This window comes from Vitis vinifera, chromosome 1 (assembly GCF_030704535.1).
Source record: "Vitis vinifera cultivar Pinot Noir 40024 chromosome 1, ASM3070453v1".
Lineage (NCBI taxonomy): Eukaryota > Viridiplantae > Streptophyta > Magnoliopsida > Vitales > Vitaceae > Vitis > Vitis vinifera.
In genome coordinates, this window is record NC_081805.1 from 9,297,912 (window position 1) to 9,314,424 (window position 16,513).

The 16,513-nt window shown below is 32.0% G+C and overlaps 2 protein-coding genes across 3 annotated transcripts in view; both read left to right on the plus strand.

The window, feature by feature from the left end:
- LOC100243227 (uncharacterized) overlaps window positions 1–16,513 on the plus strand; it is an 86,199-nt gene that overhangs the window by 6,463 nt on the left and 63,223 nt on the right. The window lies entirely within an intron of this gene.
- LOC100246842 (probable alpha,alpha-trehalose-phosphate synthase [UDP-forming] 10) lies at window positions 1,321–7,771 on the plus strand. The gene is made up of 6 exons (XM_010654978.3): window positions 1,321–1,505; window positions 1,919–1,981; window positions 4,383–6,476; window positions 6,564–6,837; window positions 6,941–7,221; window positions 7,348–7,771. Exons 3-6 carry the CDS (start codon window positions 4,501–4,503, stop codon window positions 7,397–7,399), a joined length of 2,583 nt encoding a protein of 860 aa, XP_010653280.1. The 5' UTR covers window positions 1,321–1,505; window positions 1,919–1,981; window positions 4,383–4,500; the 3' UTR covers window positions 7,400–7,771.

A 16,513-nucleotide genomic window follows, 5' to 3' on the forward strand; every position in this document is an offset into this window, starting at 1 on the left:
TTTACCCATTTACCCCCCTTTTCCCTCTTATTCCCGTAATCACCCTAAAAAACCATGTGACAAAATTCTAGTTATTTAGATGGAGATGGAAGGGCTTCATTCACGTTAATATGATGGCAGAGTGAGTACAAAATCAGTAATCAATTTATGTTGGGAGTTATTGGTATATCCATTGTAATGGGATAATGGTATGGTGGGGTAATGGCGTGGTCTTTTTTTACTCTTGATAATTTATTAAAATATGAGAAGGATAATGATCATGACATTTACTCCCAATCAGTTTAGCTTTAAAAAACCAAAGCCAAAGCCAATCTTAACTCAAGGTGGGGAGGCTGCATTTGACCTAACTTTTTGATTGGAAATGTAGAGGATAATATTGTTTATCGTGAATCCCACCAGTGGCCCATTTCTTTCTCATTAAATAAAATTGGGATGTTTTGGTGAACCGAACGACCCAACGCCAAAATAAATAAATTATTATTATTATTTACTTCATTTTCCAATCTAGGTAAACTTCGGCCACCTCACCTACCCTTTAACTTTAATCCTTCAAACAATAACTCCAACCCTTCATCAATTGCCCTCTTTAACCTCAATTCTCTTTATTTGAAGAAGATTTTGTTTTATGATGATTTTATGAAATATTTTTAATCTAAAAAATACTTTTTTTTTTATAAAATATTAGTATTATTTTTGGTTTAGAAAAATTGAAAGAAAAGTGAGAAAAAAATAAAAGAAAAAAAATAATTTCTTTTTTAATTCAATAAATTATTTTTACATGCTTCTTTAAATTTATTTTATTTATTTTCTTTATTATAATGATTTAATATCTATTAAAAAATAAAATAAGATTAAAAATTTATTTGACAATAATTTTAAAAAGCGTTTTTAATTTAAAAAATATTTTAAAAAAAATATTAAAAGTGTTTGATAAAATTTTTAAAATACTTATAAAAAATTTCAAAATATAATATTAAAAAATTACTTATAATGGTTTTTTTTTTAAACGCTTTTACTCGAAAAAACACCTCCACTAAAAAGATTTTAAATAGAAACACTCTCAAACGTATTCTAATTAAATTAAATTACAAATGTTTTTAAGTATTTTTTTATATCTAGAACTATTTAGACCTTATGATTAATTTTTAATGACATATTCTAGAATTTTCTTAGGATTTTAATATGCTGAATTTCATATTAACATCAAATGGGAACGGATAATGACGAAATATGAGAATATAACGAGGGGTATTTTGGTCAAAAAGGGTTAAAACCCAATCCCAAGCGTAAATCCAAACCATGGTTAAAATGTTAACTGTGATGAAGCTTCCTTCGGCTCTATCTCATTCTCATATCTATTTTTCCTTTTCCATGGTCTAATCCTTGTATCGCTTCTCCGTCTTCTCTTCTTCGATATCACGTGCTTTTCTCAGCATCTAATCGCCGTTTCACCGTCGCAGACGCTCCGGCAACGTCCCAATCATGCCTTTTTTTTTCTTTCTCCGGTAGGGTTCTACAACCGAGTATCACTCGCTGAAACTACCGTTTCTTTGATCTACTGTTGGCCGGGTCTAAATTTTCTTCAGTTTTCTTGTGTTTTGACTGGTTTTAGAGAAAATGCGAGGATTTGAAACTTTAAATCACAGGTGTTTTTCATTATTTTCCTCTGAATTGAGCCTCGTCCACTATTAAGCTTAGTCGAGGAGAGCTTTTATTTTTAGGAAACGAAAACTACATTAAACGTACAAGTCGAGAGTTTCTTTGATTTCCTCTACTTTTCATTTATTTTCTTCCGTTTTTTATTGCCACATAACCGAGCACTTGCGTGTTTTTTTAACGTTTAAGAGGTGAATTGAAGGTTAGGTTGCGTTTTATGTGTGTTTTGTTTTTTTTAATTTTGATTATTTTTTTTTTCCAGGAAATTGCTGATCTGTTAACGGCAGAAGTTTGGCGATCGATTATTTGCTTGATTTGGTTTTGGGTAAGATCTCGATATTTCGTTATTTTCTGTCTCCGAGTTTTTGAGATATAGAAATTACTTGTGTCTGTTCAGTTTTAGCGTGAACTGGAGCCATTTTCCCGTGAAATTTATATTTTATTAATCTTTTCTATTTTCAATTCATGAAAAGGTTGTTTCCTGTTTCAAGGGTTCTCTCAAATTATTTGTTTGTTTTTTCTTTTAAATTCTTTTAGCGATTAGTGATTATATTATCACGAGTGTTTTGCTATTCTTTGAGGTAGATTTGCTTTCAAGGGAAATGTTTTGGTGAAATTTTTTTTAGAGAGAATTCCAGTGCAGAGGCAACTGAGAAAACATGAATTCACCAAAATGGAGTCTTGACCAAATCTTTTTCTTAGTGAAATTTTCGAGGATCCATTTTCCAGCTAAAGAAATGAACCCAAACTGTAATAACATTGCAAAACATGTGGATAAGACACTAGAAACAAGTAATACCACTAAACTAGAAATCAGACTGTTTGGAAGTTTTGGAATATAATTAAACAAGAAAATGAGGACAAAGCCCAGGAGAATATTCGAAATTATTAGGCTTCTTTTGGAGTAAAAGAAAGAAAAATGAAGAAAATTACTTATCAATAGACCGCTTCTTCAAACCGTTTTTGACATTCCGTTTTTCCTTTCCCCTCATTCTTTGTGATCGAGAAGGAACTTATTTTGAAATTTAGAAGGATACCCTTAACTCTTGAAGGAAAAAGACGGAATGTTATGTTGTTAAAAGAGTATAGGAATATGGGTATGTTTAGTAAAGCAAATTTAGTGTAAAAACTCATATTTTTTAATTTTGTTATGATTACCTGGAGGGATGGGGTGCATGTGCGCACACACAACTTGGATTAATATATGAGTACAGCCTATCCTTAGATTGCCAATCAACTAGGTTGAGAAATGGTTGATCACAAAAAATATAATGAATTTTGGTTTTTCTCTCTAAATTTTATTTTATGTGTAGTATCAATCACCCATTCTGTTGCAGGATGCTTTTGGTGTTGAACATATCCTTATCTAGGTCATTTACCCTTTTACCATTTTTATGCATAATAACAAAGCCTTTTTTAAGAGAAAGAAGGAAAATATTTATGTAGAGAGCATGGAAATTGCTTGGGGAACTAGAAACTGTCTTTTAGGCATGTGGCAGAACACATGTGGGACCTAGGTCTAGCATGGGGGCAGATTATTGGGTGGTTTTATCTTTTATGTACTATTACACGTTGGCTAACTGTGGGTGAGCTTCGTGGGCATGAGTGTTTTTGGCATTTACAGCCTCTTATCTTAGTGTAGGTCAAACCAATTCAGCCTTTTGCTTTGCCTTAGCTTGTGTTACCATGAAATGGTTTTGTAAGCATTACTCTGTTGGGAGCAGTGATATTTTGGGTCAGCAAAATAGTTTGTCCTCTTCTGATGAATAATCATAGGTGATCAGCCTTGTCTGGATAGATATTCGGAAGTGCTTTCTTGTCTTTTGGAAGCCAACAACAAATATTGTAAAGGGGGGAAAATGTGTTTGGTAGTGCTCCTAAAAGTGTCTATTTAAAACCAAACAAGAGAGAAATTATAGAAGCTTTGATGCATGATAAAAATTTGTAGCTTTTAAAGCAACTCTTTTTTATTCCTTGCATGCCTTCTTTCAAGTCATTAAGGAACAACATTACCAGCACAACCACCTACACCACTGTCACTTTCAATACCTTTATTGCCAATGACACCAAACTGATGCACGTGAATGCCGCTGCAAGCGTTGACCGGTTGATTGCTACATCCTTCTATATCCATCATTGTTGATTTCTCCACCAATGGTACAAGTCTGTTACTGCTACTGTCACCATCACCTCTACCACTGGTGTGCTTTGGCTGTTTCACTTCCATCATTGCCATTGTCCATTTCACAATATTGAAACCATCAATATCATTACTACACATGATTACTGTTCTCTGCAGAGAAAGTAAGAAGGAATTGCTGCTTTTATTTCTTCCAAACATTTTTGAAAGGATATATGGGTGGTGCTTTTCTAATAAGCTATCAGAGGTGTTATATGGGAACAGAATATAAAATAGAGCAGGAACTGAAAGTTGGAAATAAATATGACAAGTTATTCTGGAATCAAATGATTTTGGATTTTCTAGTTAGCATTGTGGAATTAACTTTACTAACAAAATTCCTTTTTGCACTTATTCTCATTGTATCACTGAGCAATTGAAATAGAAATTTTACTATTTTGTCTTTTGTTGTTTGCCTGTGTGATTCATTTGGATGATCTCTCTCCCCCTCTCCCTGTGTGTGTGTGTGTAATATAATGTTGTGTATTTACATATGAGAATCAAGTAATATGGGCATTTTATTCCTTCTTTTTCTTGTACATTGTAGGTTTTTATATTTTTGGACTCCAACAATTGTGAGAGATATTTCTATTTGAGACTTTGTTGATTTTACTTGATCAGCACTTGTATTATATGTAAGTAGGCAAACACTCTTTCTGCAAGTGATGGCCTCAAGATCATGTGCAAATTTTTTGGACTTGGCTTCTGGAAGCCTGCTGGATATCCCTCATACTCCTAGACCTCTTCCACGGGTGATGACTGTTCCTGGAATCATCTCTGACTTGGATGGATATGGCAGTAATGATGGGGATTCTGATGTTTGTCATGAGCGGAAAATTATAGTGGCAAATATGCTGCCTTTGCATGCTCAAAGGGATAAAGTGACTGCCAAATGGTGCTTTAGTTTAGATGAAGATGCTCTTCTATTGCATTTAAAGGATGGTTTCTCCCCTGAAACAGAGGTTATTTATGTGGGGTCTCTCAAGGTTGAAATAGATGCAAGTGAACAGGAAGAAGTTGCACAGAAACTGCTGGAGGATTTCAATTGTGTACCAACATTTTTACCTCATGACCTGCATAAAAAGTTTTATCATGGGTTCTGTAAACAGCAACTGTGGCCTCTTTTTCATTACATGTTGCCCATGTGCCCCGACCATGGCGATCGCTTTGATCGCGTGCTTTGGCAGGCCTATGTTTCTGCTAATAAGATATTTGCAGACAAGGTCAGAGAAGTGATCAATCCTGATGATGATTATGTTTGGGTTCAGGATTATCACTTGATGGTTCTCCCTACATTCTTAAGGAAGCGCTTCCATCGTGTCAAGCTTGGGTTCTTCCTGCACAGTCCATTCCCCTCATCAGAAATATACAGAACCCTACCAGTTAGAGATGAAATTCTCCGAGGATTGCTGAATTGTGATCTAATTGGCTTTCAGACATTTGATTATGCTCGCCACTTCCTGTCCTGCTGCAGTAGAATGCTGGGTCTGGACTACGAATCTAAGCGGGGACACATTGGACTTGATTACTCGGGTCGGACTGTGTATATCAAAATTCTGCCTGTTGGGGTTCATATGGGTAGACTTGAATCTGTACTGAATCTTCACTCTACATCTGCCAAAATCAAAGAAATTCAAAAACAGTTTGAAGGGAAAAAATTGATTCTTGGTGTGGATGACATGGATATATTTAAAGGTATTAGTCTGAAATTTCTTGCTGTAGAACAGCTCTTACAACAGCACCCAGAGTTGCAAGGAAAACTAGTACTGGTTCAAATTGTGAATCCGGCAAGGAGCACAGGGAAAGATGTCCAGGAAGCAAAAAGAGAGACATATTTAACTGCTGAAAGGATCAATGAAACTTATGGTTCCCCAAATTATGAGCCGGTGATTCTCATTGATCGTCCTGTTGCTCGCTATGAGAAGTCTGCCTATTATGCTGTGGCAGAATGTTGCATAGTGAATGCTGTAAGGGATGGAATGAACTTAGTTCCTTACAAGTATATTGTCTGCAGGCAGGGAACTCCACATATGGATAAAGAAACAGGCATGAACTTGGTTTCTCCTCCCACCAGCATGCTTGTTGTCTCTGAGTTTATAGGTTGCTCACCTTCTTTAAGTGGAGCAATTAGGGTTAACCCATGGGATACTGATGCTGTGGCTGAAGCCTTAAATTTGGCAATTACCATGCCCAATTCTGAAAAGCAGTTGCGTCATGAGAAGCACTATCGATATGTTAGCTCTCATGATGTGGCCTACTGGGCACGCAGCTTTATGCATGATCTTGACAGAGCATGCAAGGATCATTATAGCAAACGGTGTTGGGGAATTGGTTTGGGACTGGGTTTCAGAGTTGTTTCGCTTTCCCCAAGTTTTAGGAAATTGTCTATTGACCATATAGTCTCAACCTATAAGAGGACAACTAGAAGGGCAATATTTCTGGATTATGATGGGACTGTTGTACCACAATCTTCTATTATTAAATCCCCCAGCCCTGAAGTTATATCTGTTCTGAGTACTTTATGCAGTGATCCTAAGAACACTGTATTTATTGTTAGTGGCAGGGGAAGGAGTTCACTGAGTGAGTGGCTTGCCCCATGTGAAAGGTTGGGAATAGCAGCTGAGCATGGGTACTTTATGAGGTATGTTTGTATCATGTTCTTTAATGTTTCACTTGCCCTTTGACATGCCTTCTACAAAATTTAGGTTTTTGTTCTTGCACATTGCAGGTGGAATGAGTCCACCAAGTGGGAAAGTTGTAACTTGGCTGCCGACCTTGACTGGAAAAAAGTTGTGGAGCCTGTGATGAGATTATATACTGAGACGACTGATGGCTCCAACATAGAGATTAAAGAGAGTGCTTTAGTATGGCACCATCAGGACGCAGACCCAGATTTTGGATCCTGCCAAGCAAAAGAATTGATGGATCATTTGGAAAATGTACTTGCAAATGAGCCAGCAGTTGTGAAAAGGGGCCAGCATATCGTTGAAGTTAAACCACAGGTACGACTCTCTCTCTCTCTCTCTCTTACACACACACATGAGCCCACATGCACAGAGACTTAGCTGAAGCAATTTTCCTTATGAGTGTCTTGGTATCATGCAGGGAGTGAGCAAGGGGTTGGTGGCAGAGAAGGTTCTCTCAACAATGGTCAATGATGGAAAGCCTCCAGATTTTGTAATGTGCATTGGAGATGATAGATCTGATGAAGACATGTTTGAGGGAATATTCAGGACGATATCTAGCCCGTCTCTGTCTATGAGTCCAGAGATCTTTGCCTGCACTGTGGGACAAAAGCCGAGCAAGGCCAAGTACTATCTTGATGATACTACTGATGTTGTGAGATTGCTTCAAGGCCTAGCTACTGCTTCAAATCCAAAGCCTAGGTATATTGCTCAAATCCAGGTTTCTTTTGAAAGTTCCATTTGAATTTGAACAAAGTGGTTAGAGCAGATTTGCCCATTCTTTTTGCGGTAGCAGTGTTCTGCACTGAGGGAGTTCTCTTCTATCAGGAAAACATTTGGGTCATTGATCTTAACCAGTGGAAGCTTGTTGCGGATATGATTTTTTGTTGGTCATTGAATTGGTTCAAGCCGCTTGAAGAAGGTGAGTGGGAGATCGAAGTGTCTGCTAGGATGGTTATAAATGGTGATGAAGATCTTGTATTTCAAGAAAGAAGCATCTTTGGGGCGAATTATCTTACCAACTTCAGGTTTGCAGATGTTGTTGCGGTTGTTCATACTGAGTAGAAGGTACTCCATTCATTCCTCACCAAAACCTTGTAGGCCCATAGAACCGAGTAATACTTGGGTTTGGGTGACCCTATCCTGTGGGGTAGACTGTAGGGATTCTTATCAAAAAAGAGAGAAAAACGGCATCACTGATTTGTACAGAGACGTTCTTTTCTTTCTCATACATGATGTCAGTTTGAAGAAATTTCTGTTGATCCATTCTATAACGGTTAACTAAATCCATATCAAGCATATCTTCAAATATGGGGGGACTGGTTTGACAATGCCTTTTGTAAATAGTGGAATTAATCCCTTGGCGACCGCGGATCTTCAAGTGAATGAATGTTTAGTGTAAATTCAATCTAAATTCCTAATCCATGATCTTAATGTGTGGTTTGGTTTCAAAAAATACAAAGGAAAAGTGAAATAAAAGAAAAAATAAAAAAAATAAAAAGAAAATAAAAAATTGATAATTTTTTTTAAAAATTTTTAATTTATTTTAATTTATTAATATAAAGATTAAATAATTTAAATATATATAAGTTTTTAATTAGTTTTAATTATATTTGATTTTTTTTTAAAATTTATAGGATAATCAAACATAAAAAAATTATTTTTTCTTACATTTTTTTTTCTTTGGGACCAAATCATTCTCACCACTTTTCTCATCATTTTATTTTATTTTATTTTTTTTAATTTAACTATGATTTCATTTTGGAACACTTTTAAACTAAAAATACGTGTCATAAATGTTGTTTCATTTCTAATGGTTTACGTTTTTTACTTCAAATTTTTTATGTATTTTTTAAAAAGATTTTGTTATTTTATTTTATTTTATTTATTCATTTGAAGATTATTAATTTATTATTATTTTTTAAAATTTATCTTTATTGAAAAAGGAGTCTTAAATGCATCTATTAACGTGTCCACTTATATTTTTATTTTTTCTAAAAAATTATATTTAAAATACCGAAAATGCCCTCTCCTTCAATTTTGTCCACCAAAACCTATTTTTATTTTTATTTTTTTAACCTTTCTCTTATTGAATTAATATTATAACTTTAAGTTTAAATATGTAAATTTTTTATTATATATATATATATATATAAATAATTGCACTTAAATAAAAGTATTAATTGATAAAATAGTAGTTTTAAATATATAACTTTTATATACTTGTTTTATAATTTTAAATTTTAATGATTTTATTTTGTACATATTTATTTTAATAATAATAATAAATCACTATTTTATTTATCAATAAATTAATAATCTTAAATAATAAAATTATATAAATAAATAAGATAAAATAAAAAACAAAATCATAAAAAAAAACTAATTCCGCTTGGATGCATTCAACTTTCTCTCCATAGCCAAACAAAGTTTTACTGACCATCTGACCTTGTTTCTTTATACTTGTTTTTAAATTAAAGAATATAAAACAATATATATTTAAAAATATTTTTCAAAAAAAGAAAAAATAAAAAACATGTTTGTATTACTTGTTTTTAAAAATAACTTTCTGTTTTGATTTCCAAAAAATATATATATAAATTCAATTATATAATATTAATTAAATTAAAATTTTCTTATTAAAATAAAAATATTTTATAATTACAAATAAATTAAAAATTAAATAATTTTTAGTAAAATATGATTAGTAATGTTATAATAAAATCATAAATTTATGCTATTTTAGTATGTGTTATAAAAATATGGATATGAACATTTAAAATATTAATAATAATAATAATTTACAATTAATCATTGTTAATGATATTTTATTTAAATTCATTTTAAAAATAAATGATGGATCTTTTTTTAACATATTATATGAGTCAAGTTTTTCATTACATATACATATTTAATATTCAATTATAGACAAAGTATTTTGGAATATGATTGATTTAATCTACAATCAATTGGATTAGTGTTTTGAAATTTGAGTTTTCTTAAAAGTTGAAAGATTAATTGAAATTTTGAATAAAAATATTAATTTCATCTCACTTAATTTAAAATTTACTTACCTATTGAAAAAATATGAAAAATATAATTACTTGTACATAAAAAATAGTAAAGTTATTACTCATGATATGTCACTTTCATCCTTATTTTTTATAGTAATTACATCAAGTTTTTGAGTTCCAAATTCTTTTAAAAATTATTCAACTAATTAATAAATTCAATATAAAGTCTCACTTCATTTCTCTAGTGAAAAAAATTTATAAAAGGTATAGTAATGAGTAGAAAAAAACAATAGAGTCACTTCAAATTAATTTTTATTCATAATTTATTTTATTAATTGGATTATTATTTGAATTTCAAATTATTTTTAAAAATTGTTAAGACTCTTTAATGAATCCAACATATTAAGTCTTGCTTGATACTATTTGTATAGTAAAATATTTTTTTGAAAAATATGGTTTTATATGTTATGATAGAATAGTTAAAAACATGACATATAATAAATTTGAAGTTTATTATTTATTTAGTAAAGTTCTAATTGCACTCTAAATCTATTCTTTTTCTATACATTGCACCTTTATGAGCATTTTGACATGTATTTCTTGCATTATATATGATTTAGGTACATTAAGAGTTACATGAAAGATCCAAATCATAAGTTCTTTGTAAACAAGATTTGAAATATTAGTATTTGAATTTTACAGATATATTAGAAATATTTGTAAAATATAGATGGGTATTTTGACAAAAATATTCTATGGGTATTTTGACAAATATATTCGATGGGTATTTTGACAAAAATATTGATAAAACGGTAATTATTAAAAATTCATAAAACTGTTTAGAAAAATTTCAGAAAAAAATGATAAAATAAGTAAAAAATTACACATATTAATATTATTTTATGAGTATAGGTATGATCAAAGATAATATTGATCAATTTTTTTTAAAAATATTAAATTAAATGCATTTAATATATTTATATTCATTTATTTTAAAAATTAAAAATTACTTTGATTAAAACATGTTTTATTTTAAATAAAAATTAAATTGATTCACATAAAATATTTTATTTGAGATTTAATTTCTAAAATTTTGTTACAAATTGGTGGTGACAATTTTTTTTATTTACATTAATTTATTTAAATAGTTAAAATTATTAAAAATTATATAAATAATTTAATTTGTCAAATTAATTTTAATTTATAAAATGTTAGAACTTCATTAATTTTTTTATATTTTAGTAATTTTTAATAAATTTATATTTTTAATATTTTAAAATAAAAACATTTAAAATTAAATAAAATTAGAAGATAAATATATTAAAAAAATTAAAATGAAGTGATAGTAAAATTTTAAAATAATATTAATGAGATAAATAAAAATAATTAAAAAAAAAGGGTGATATAAAATAAAAGGGAGATATAAATTTAAAATAAAAGGTAAATTGGAAAAAAAAAATTAAAAAATTAAAATAAATTTTAAAAAATGTTTTTTGAAAAAATCAAAGATTTTTTGGAAAACCGCCCATCCCACTTGCATATGCATTCATTGTTGATTTTTTTGGTGAAAATTTGAGGTTTTCCCTTAATATAAGTTATATTTCGGCGTCGATTTTTTATCCGAAATATCGGTGAAATTTTCCAATTTTTCAAACTTTGCATGTAAGTAAATAATTTGTTCATAATCTATTCATGAATTTAGACAATTAATTAGAAATTATAGTGCATTACCTCTTAATTGGAAAGATGTATGGTGTTGGCCATTAGGATTAATTTCCCATGGTGAGTGCACTAGTGTGGATGGTAACATATTGAATAGAACCTATGGTGAGTCATGATGTAAAATTATTAAGTTATTATGATTTCACCAAGTTGTCATGTTGTATTATTTCTCAACTTTGAAAGAATATTGAATTTTTGCAAAAGTTAATAGTGACTTTGACGTATTAGTGAGATCTTAAGGTGATATTGTATAATCTATAAATTGAGTTACTCTTAATGGAAGCTGATAATAACAAGTATTGTTGATAGAAATACTATAATATCTCATGGGATTAAAAAAATAAGTGAAGATATGTTAATTAATCATATTATAAGAAAATCTGAAATTCAAAGATGATAGAGGTAATCTTGAAAGGTTGATAGTTTTTACCTTATTACATTGTGAACACCAGTTCATAAGAAGATTGTACATGATAGATAATAAGTCATGAACCTGAACATTTAGTGTTTCATTGTTATTTACATTAAGTATTAGAGTACAATTGACTCTTTGTGATAAAATCAACTTCATAATTGAATTATGAGGAAGTCAGTACTGTCCTGTGGGTTCCTATGATTCCCCATTTGAGTTCATATACCTTAATGATATAATTTATGAGGATTTGATTAACTCTTAGTTTACTTATATGTATAAGGACATTTTGGTAATTATACAAGGTTGTATAAGGGTTGACGAATGATATTTATGGATTGAACTAATTTATTAATTATATAACCTTGTTGGGTCAAATAATTAACCCTTTTTGGGTTAGATTAAGTTACTCAAATTCATAGTGGTTTAAGTCACTTAAATCCGGTAGGAACTCTGTAAATAGGTTTTTAAGGGTTAGAGTTTTAACCTTCTTCTAGTGTAGATCCCAAAATTCGTGAGGCTCATATTTTATACTCTTTTTAAGGGCTAATTTTATGTTTGAATGTGAGACTCATTCTATTTGAATTTTAGCCTAGTTTTCAAGCCCACTTTCATACGCATTTAATCTGGACCATCCTTTTTTAGGATTCATCTTGACCATCCATTTTAACTCTGACTTTTTCAAACCCTAAGACCCAAGGAATATCACTCGCAGCCACGTACCCCCTTTCTTTCTCTCTCTCCTCTTCCTACTCACCTTTCTTTTGCACTACAGTTGTCCTCACTATCGCCCAATATATGCCACATGCCAACAGCGCTGATGCTGTCATAGCCATCACCGCTGACAACCACCTCTCCTTACCCACGCCTACTTTCTTTCTTCCTCTATCTTCTTTTCTCCCTTTCCTACATTTTCCTTTCCCCATCACCTTTCTTCTCCACCACAACAACCTTTACCACCAGCTATTGCCACGTGTTGAAAACGCCGACGCTGCCATTGTTGCCATTTCAGCACCAATGACTACTAGTGCCACCGCAGCACCCATAGCTCATCACCACTCGTATCTCTCCCTCCTTCTCACCCATCACTATTTCACTCCTCATGCATACTCCCTTTTACATCCATTTCCTCAGTGGATATCACCTTCACCCACAACCACGACCATTGCCTCATAAACCTGCGGCTGCTCCCACCACCATGACTTCTCACCCTATCTCCGACAACAACTCATCTGTTCATTGCCACTACGTTCTTCATCTTGGGGTTGCAACGTACAAATATGAGTAAGCCTTCTTTTAATCTCTACAGTACTTGTCATTGAGTTGTTGGTTGGCTTGGGCTTTGTTGGATTTGTGATTGGTAATTAGGCTAGAGATATATATTGCTTTGGGCTTGTTTTTGGACTTTAGACTTGGATTTTAATTTGAGCCTTTAATTTAGGTTGATTATTAGTATGAGTTTGGGCTTGCATATCTTGGATGTTGTATTTGAGCCTTTATTTTTGTTATTGGGCCTTACATTTTGTATGGGTTTGTATATTATTGCTTTGGGCCTGTTTTTTTTTTTTAGGCATTGGGATTACATCTATTCATGTTCTCATTTTACATGCATTTGTTTTGTTTATTACCTTGTGTATATTTTTTATTTCATTTATTTTGTCATCCTGTAAATATATTATTATTTTTTTATTTTCTATTATTTATTTAGTGTCTTATTTTTCTGCCTGCGATATGAATCCGATAATAAAATTTTATTTGAAAAATATTCTAATAAAACAAATATTTAATCATTTTTAATAAACTGCTTTTTAAAAAATAATAAATGGAAAATTTATTAAAATTTAATAAATTATTATTATTTTATATTTTTGTTATATATAAAATTTTGTTTTGTTTATTATATATATATATATAACAAAAATATAAAATAATAATAATTTATTAAAGTGATTAAAGCTTTATTTTAAAAAAAGGTTTTAAATTTATTAAAAATGATTTCAATTCTAAAAAGGACTAGATTTATTTATTTTTAATATTTTATTAAAAGCAAATTCTCAATTTGTTAAAAAAAAATTGTTTTATTCAAAAAAAAGAAAAAGAAAAAAAACATATTAAATGGATAAAAAACATATATATATAGATCAATATTTATATTTATAGAGTTTGTGTTTCAGTAATTTTTTTTTAAAGTTTGGCTAGAATTAGGAAATTATTAATTTAGGGAGATAGAGAAAAATGGATAAAAATAAATTTTATTTATTCTCTAAAAACTATTCTATATTTTATTTTGCTTTTTTTTCGTGTAATATGAATTATACATATTAAACTCTTGTATTAATGATATGACTAATAAAATGGAATGAGAGAGTCTCACAACCTGGCCCATGTGCTGCACGTTTTTGGGTTTATCTAAGTTTACTTTGCTTGCTGCTGGGCCCAGTTTGACCCATTTGATTGAGGAGCCCAAATTTTTTTATGAGGCCCAAACAGACTCACGAGAGAATAACAATTGACCAACCTGGCTGAAACAATTGATGCCATTATGCTTTTGAATATATTCGTACAAAATATTAAAGTAAAACTTTAATAAATAAATAAATTTTAAGTATTTCATATCCAAATACCATTTAGGGACTGTTAAAGTATATGCAAATCATTATAATAACTTTTTAATGAATTTTTTATGGATTAATTATATATAATAGAAATTTATCATTGATGATACCTTGATTTACCCGGTGCTGGATGTTGTGAGCATGGTTAGTATCCAGAGGTTTGGATTTCTACGGGGAGTCCTAAGAGTTTGATCATGAAAGGTTATTCGGTTATCCGATATATATTTAAATTAAATAAATCTTTATAAAATTAGTTTTTAGCTTGTGACAAATTATAGCATATTGGATTTCGATGACTAACAAAATTGTGCGATGAATTAATTTAGAGCTAAAATTTTGAGAAGGTGATGGAGGCTTCAGTCCCACAAATGATCAAGTCCGTAGAATATATAATAAATGTAGGAATTAAAGGAAGAGGTGGTGGTGGTGGTGAATGGGCATATACATGGGTCAAGTCTCTGCGGAGAGACGTCTCACAATACTAAAGTGGACATCTATGTTGCCAACCATGAACAGTCGGACTCAAAAAAGGGAATTTAACAGACGTAGGGCAAGACCCAAAAATGATGAAGAGTTTATTAGTTATTAGTCACCACTCAGAAATAACATTGGCAGTTAAAGGGAAATGAAGGGAAAGTGGGGTACCCCGCACCCCTGAAAGTTCAAACTAGGGAGGTAGGGCACCACCTAGGAACAAAGCTGATGGGGAGAGGGGGGGTTGTGAAAATATGGGCATGTGCAGGCATGTGCGTTCCGTTCCCACCACTAACTCCAGCTAAGAAGCACCACATACACCAATTACACCACCTTCTTCAACTGACAAACTCCTTCAAACTTTTTTCCCATTATCGTGTAAAAAGGGGGAGGGTGGGGGACTCTAAATACTCAAATGTGGCTGACTTATGGGTTACCCCACCTACTATATACCTTTCACATCCCTGGTCAATTCCTAATTTCATCTCATAAGTCTGTTTCAATCATATGTAATCTAATCTAAGGGCACGGACCCCTCCTCCCCCTATCTTCATGTGGGTTTGGCTCCTTTCTTATTTTGTTGAGCATTGGACACTTTCTTATCTACTCATTATAGGAAGAAAGCACCTCCTCCAACAAAGAAATGCATCTTATCTTAATCTAATATTCTAATATTCTAATACTATAGGATGGTACCGATTAAAACAAAAAAAGAACCCCACGCAGACTAAATTCAATCTTCTATCCATTATATACAAGGTTAATTGATGTTTTTTTTTTCCTTTACAATATATTAACAAATATTTTTAGTGTTGAAAATAAAGCATATTATTTTGTATCTTGCTTGTAGTTTTGTTGAGGAGAATGTATGAGGAAAGGAGAGGAGTGTGTGTGTGTGTGATTCAAAGCTAGCTCATGTACGTTTATCTTATTCTGAAGACAAACTCCTCAATAATTCTGTTGCACACCATATTGGAAGATTGGTGAGGGGGGGCAAATTCACACATGCATACAGTCCAAACGGAAGTTATCATCTACAAAAATCCAGAAGAATCCCCTCCATTAATTCATCACTGAAAACTCCATCTCCATCATAAATCATCAAAACGTTAGCCAGCCAGCTAGCCATCCATCCATCCATCCAGCCAGCCAGCCATATTATAGTAGTGTGACAATACGCCTTGGATGAAATGAGTATTGTCTACAGAATGAATGGTCGAGATCAATGAGTTGGCAGACCACATGCACAGTATGGGGTGTAGGGTACAATGACAATTTTGTGGGTTGATGATGGACCTTAGTCCTCCGTAGGAGTTTGGCCTAAGGCCCCTCTCGCCCACAGAAACGAATTAAATCAACTGCGTTCTCCCCACCCCCACAATGTAACTCCAATGGGGGGGATTTCATTTTGCATGTTTCTCGGCTCATGCTCCCAGGAGTATAGCCTGAATGACTGCCACAAAAGCGACAGCCCATACAAGCCGGCCGGTAATCCTATACACCCTCCCCCTCCACCACCCATTCATCAGCTGTGGCCCAACACAAACACCTTTTGCCTTAAGGCCTTGTGCCAAAACGGGGGCCATGATTGCACGACTCCCTCCCCCCGTAGCCATTGCAGGTCAAGTGGACTGATTGGGCGATGGATGACCCCACTCTCATTCAATTGCTAATTCGCCAAAAGATGGTACATCTCAAATGAGCCTTATTGATTGGGGCCATCCCTGTAGGACCTTTAAGGCCATTAAGGTGATTCA

Excerpts from the sequence above, each read along its gene's own strand:
- LOC100246842 (XM_010654978.3), top strand. The coding sequence starts at position 4,501 with ATGGCCTCAAGATCATGTGCAAATTTTTTGGACTTGGCTTCTGGAAGC. Across the intron at positions 6,477-6,563 it reads GAGCATGGGTACTTTATGAG|GTGGAATGAGTCCACCAAGT; the intron begins GTATGTTTGTAT and ends TGCACATTGCAG. Across the intron at positions 6,838-6,940 it reads TCGTTGAAGTTAAACCACAG|GGAGTGAGCAAGGGGTTGGT; the intron begins GTACGACTCTCT and ends GGTATCATGCAG.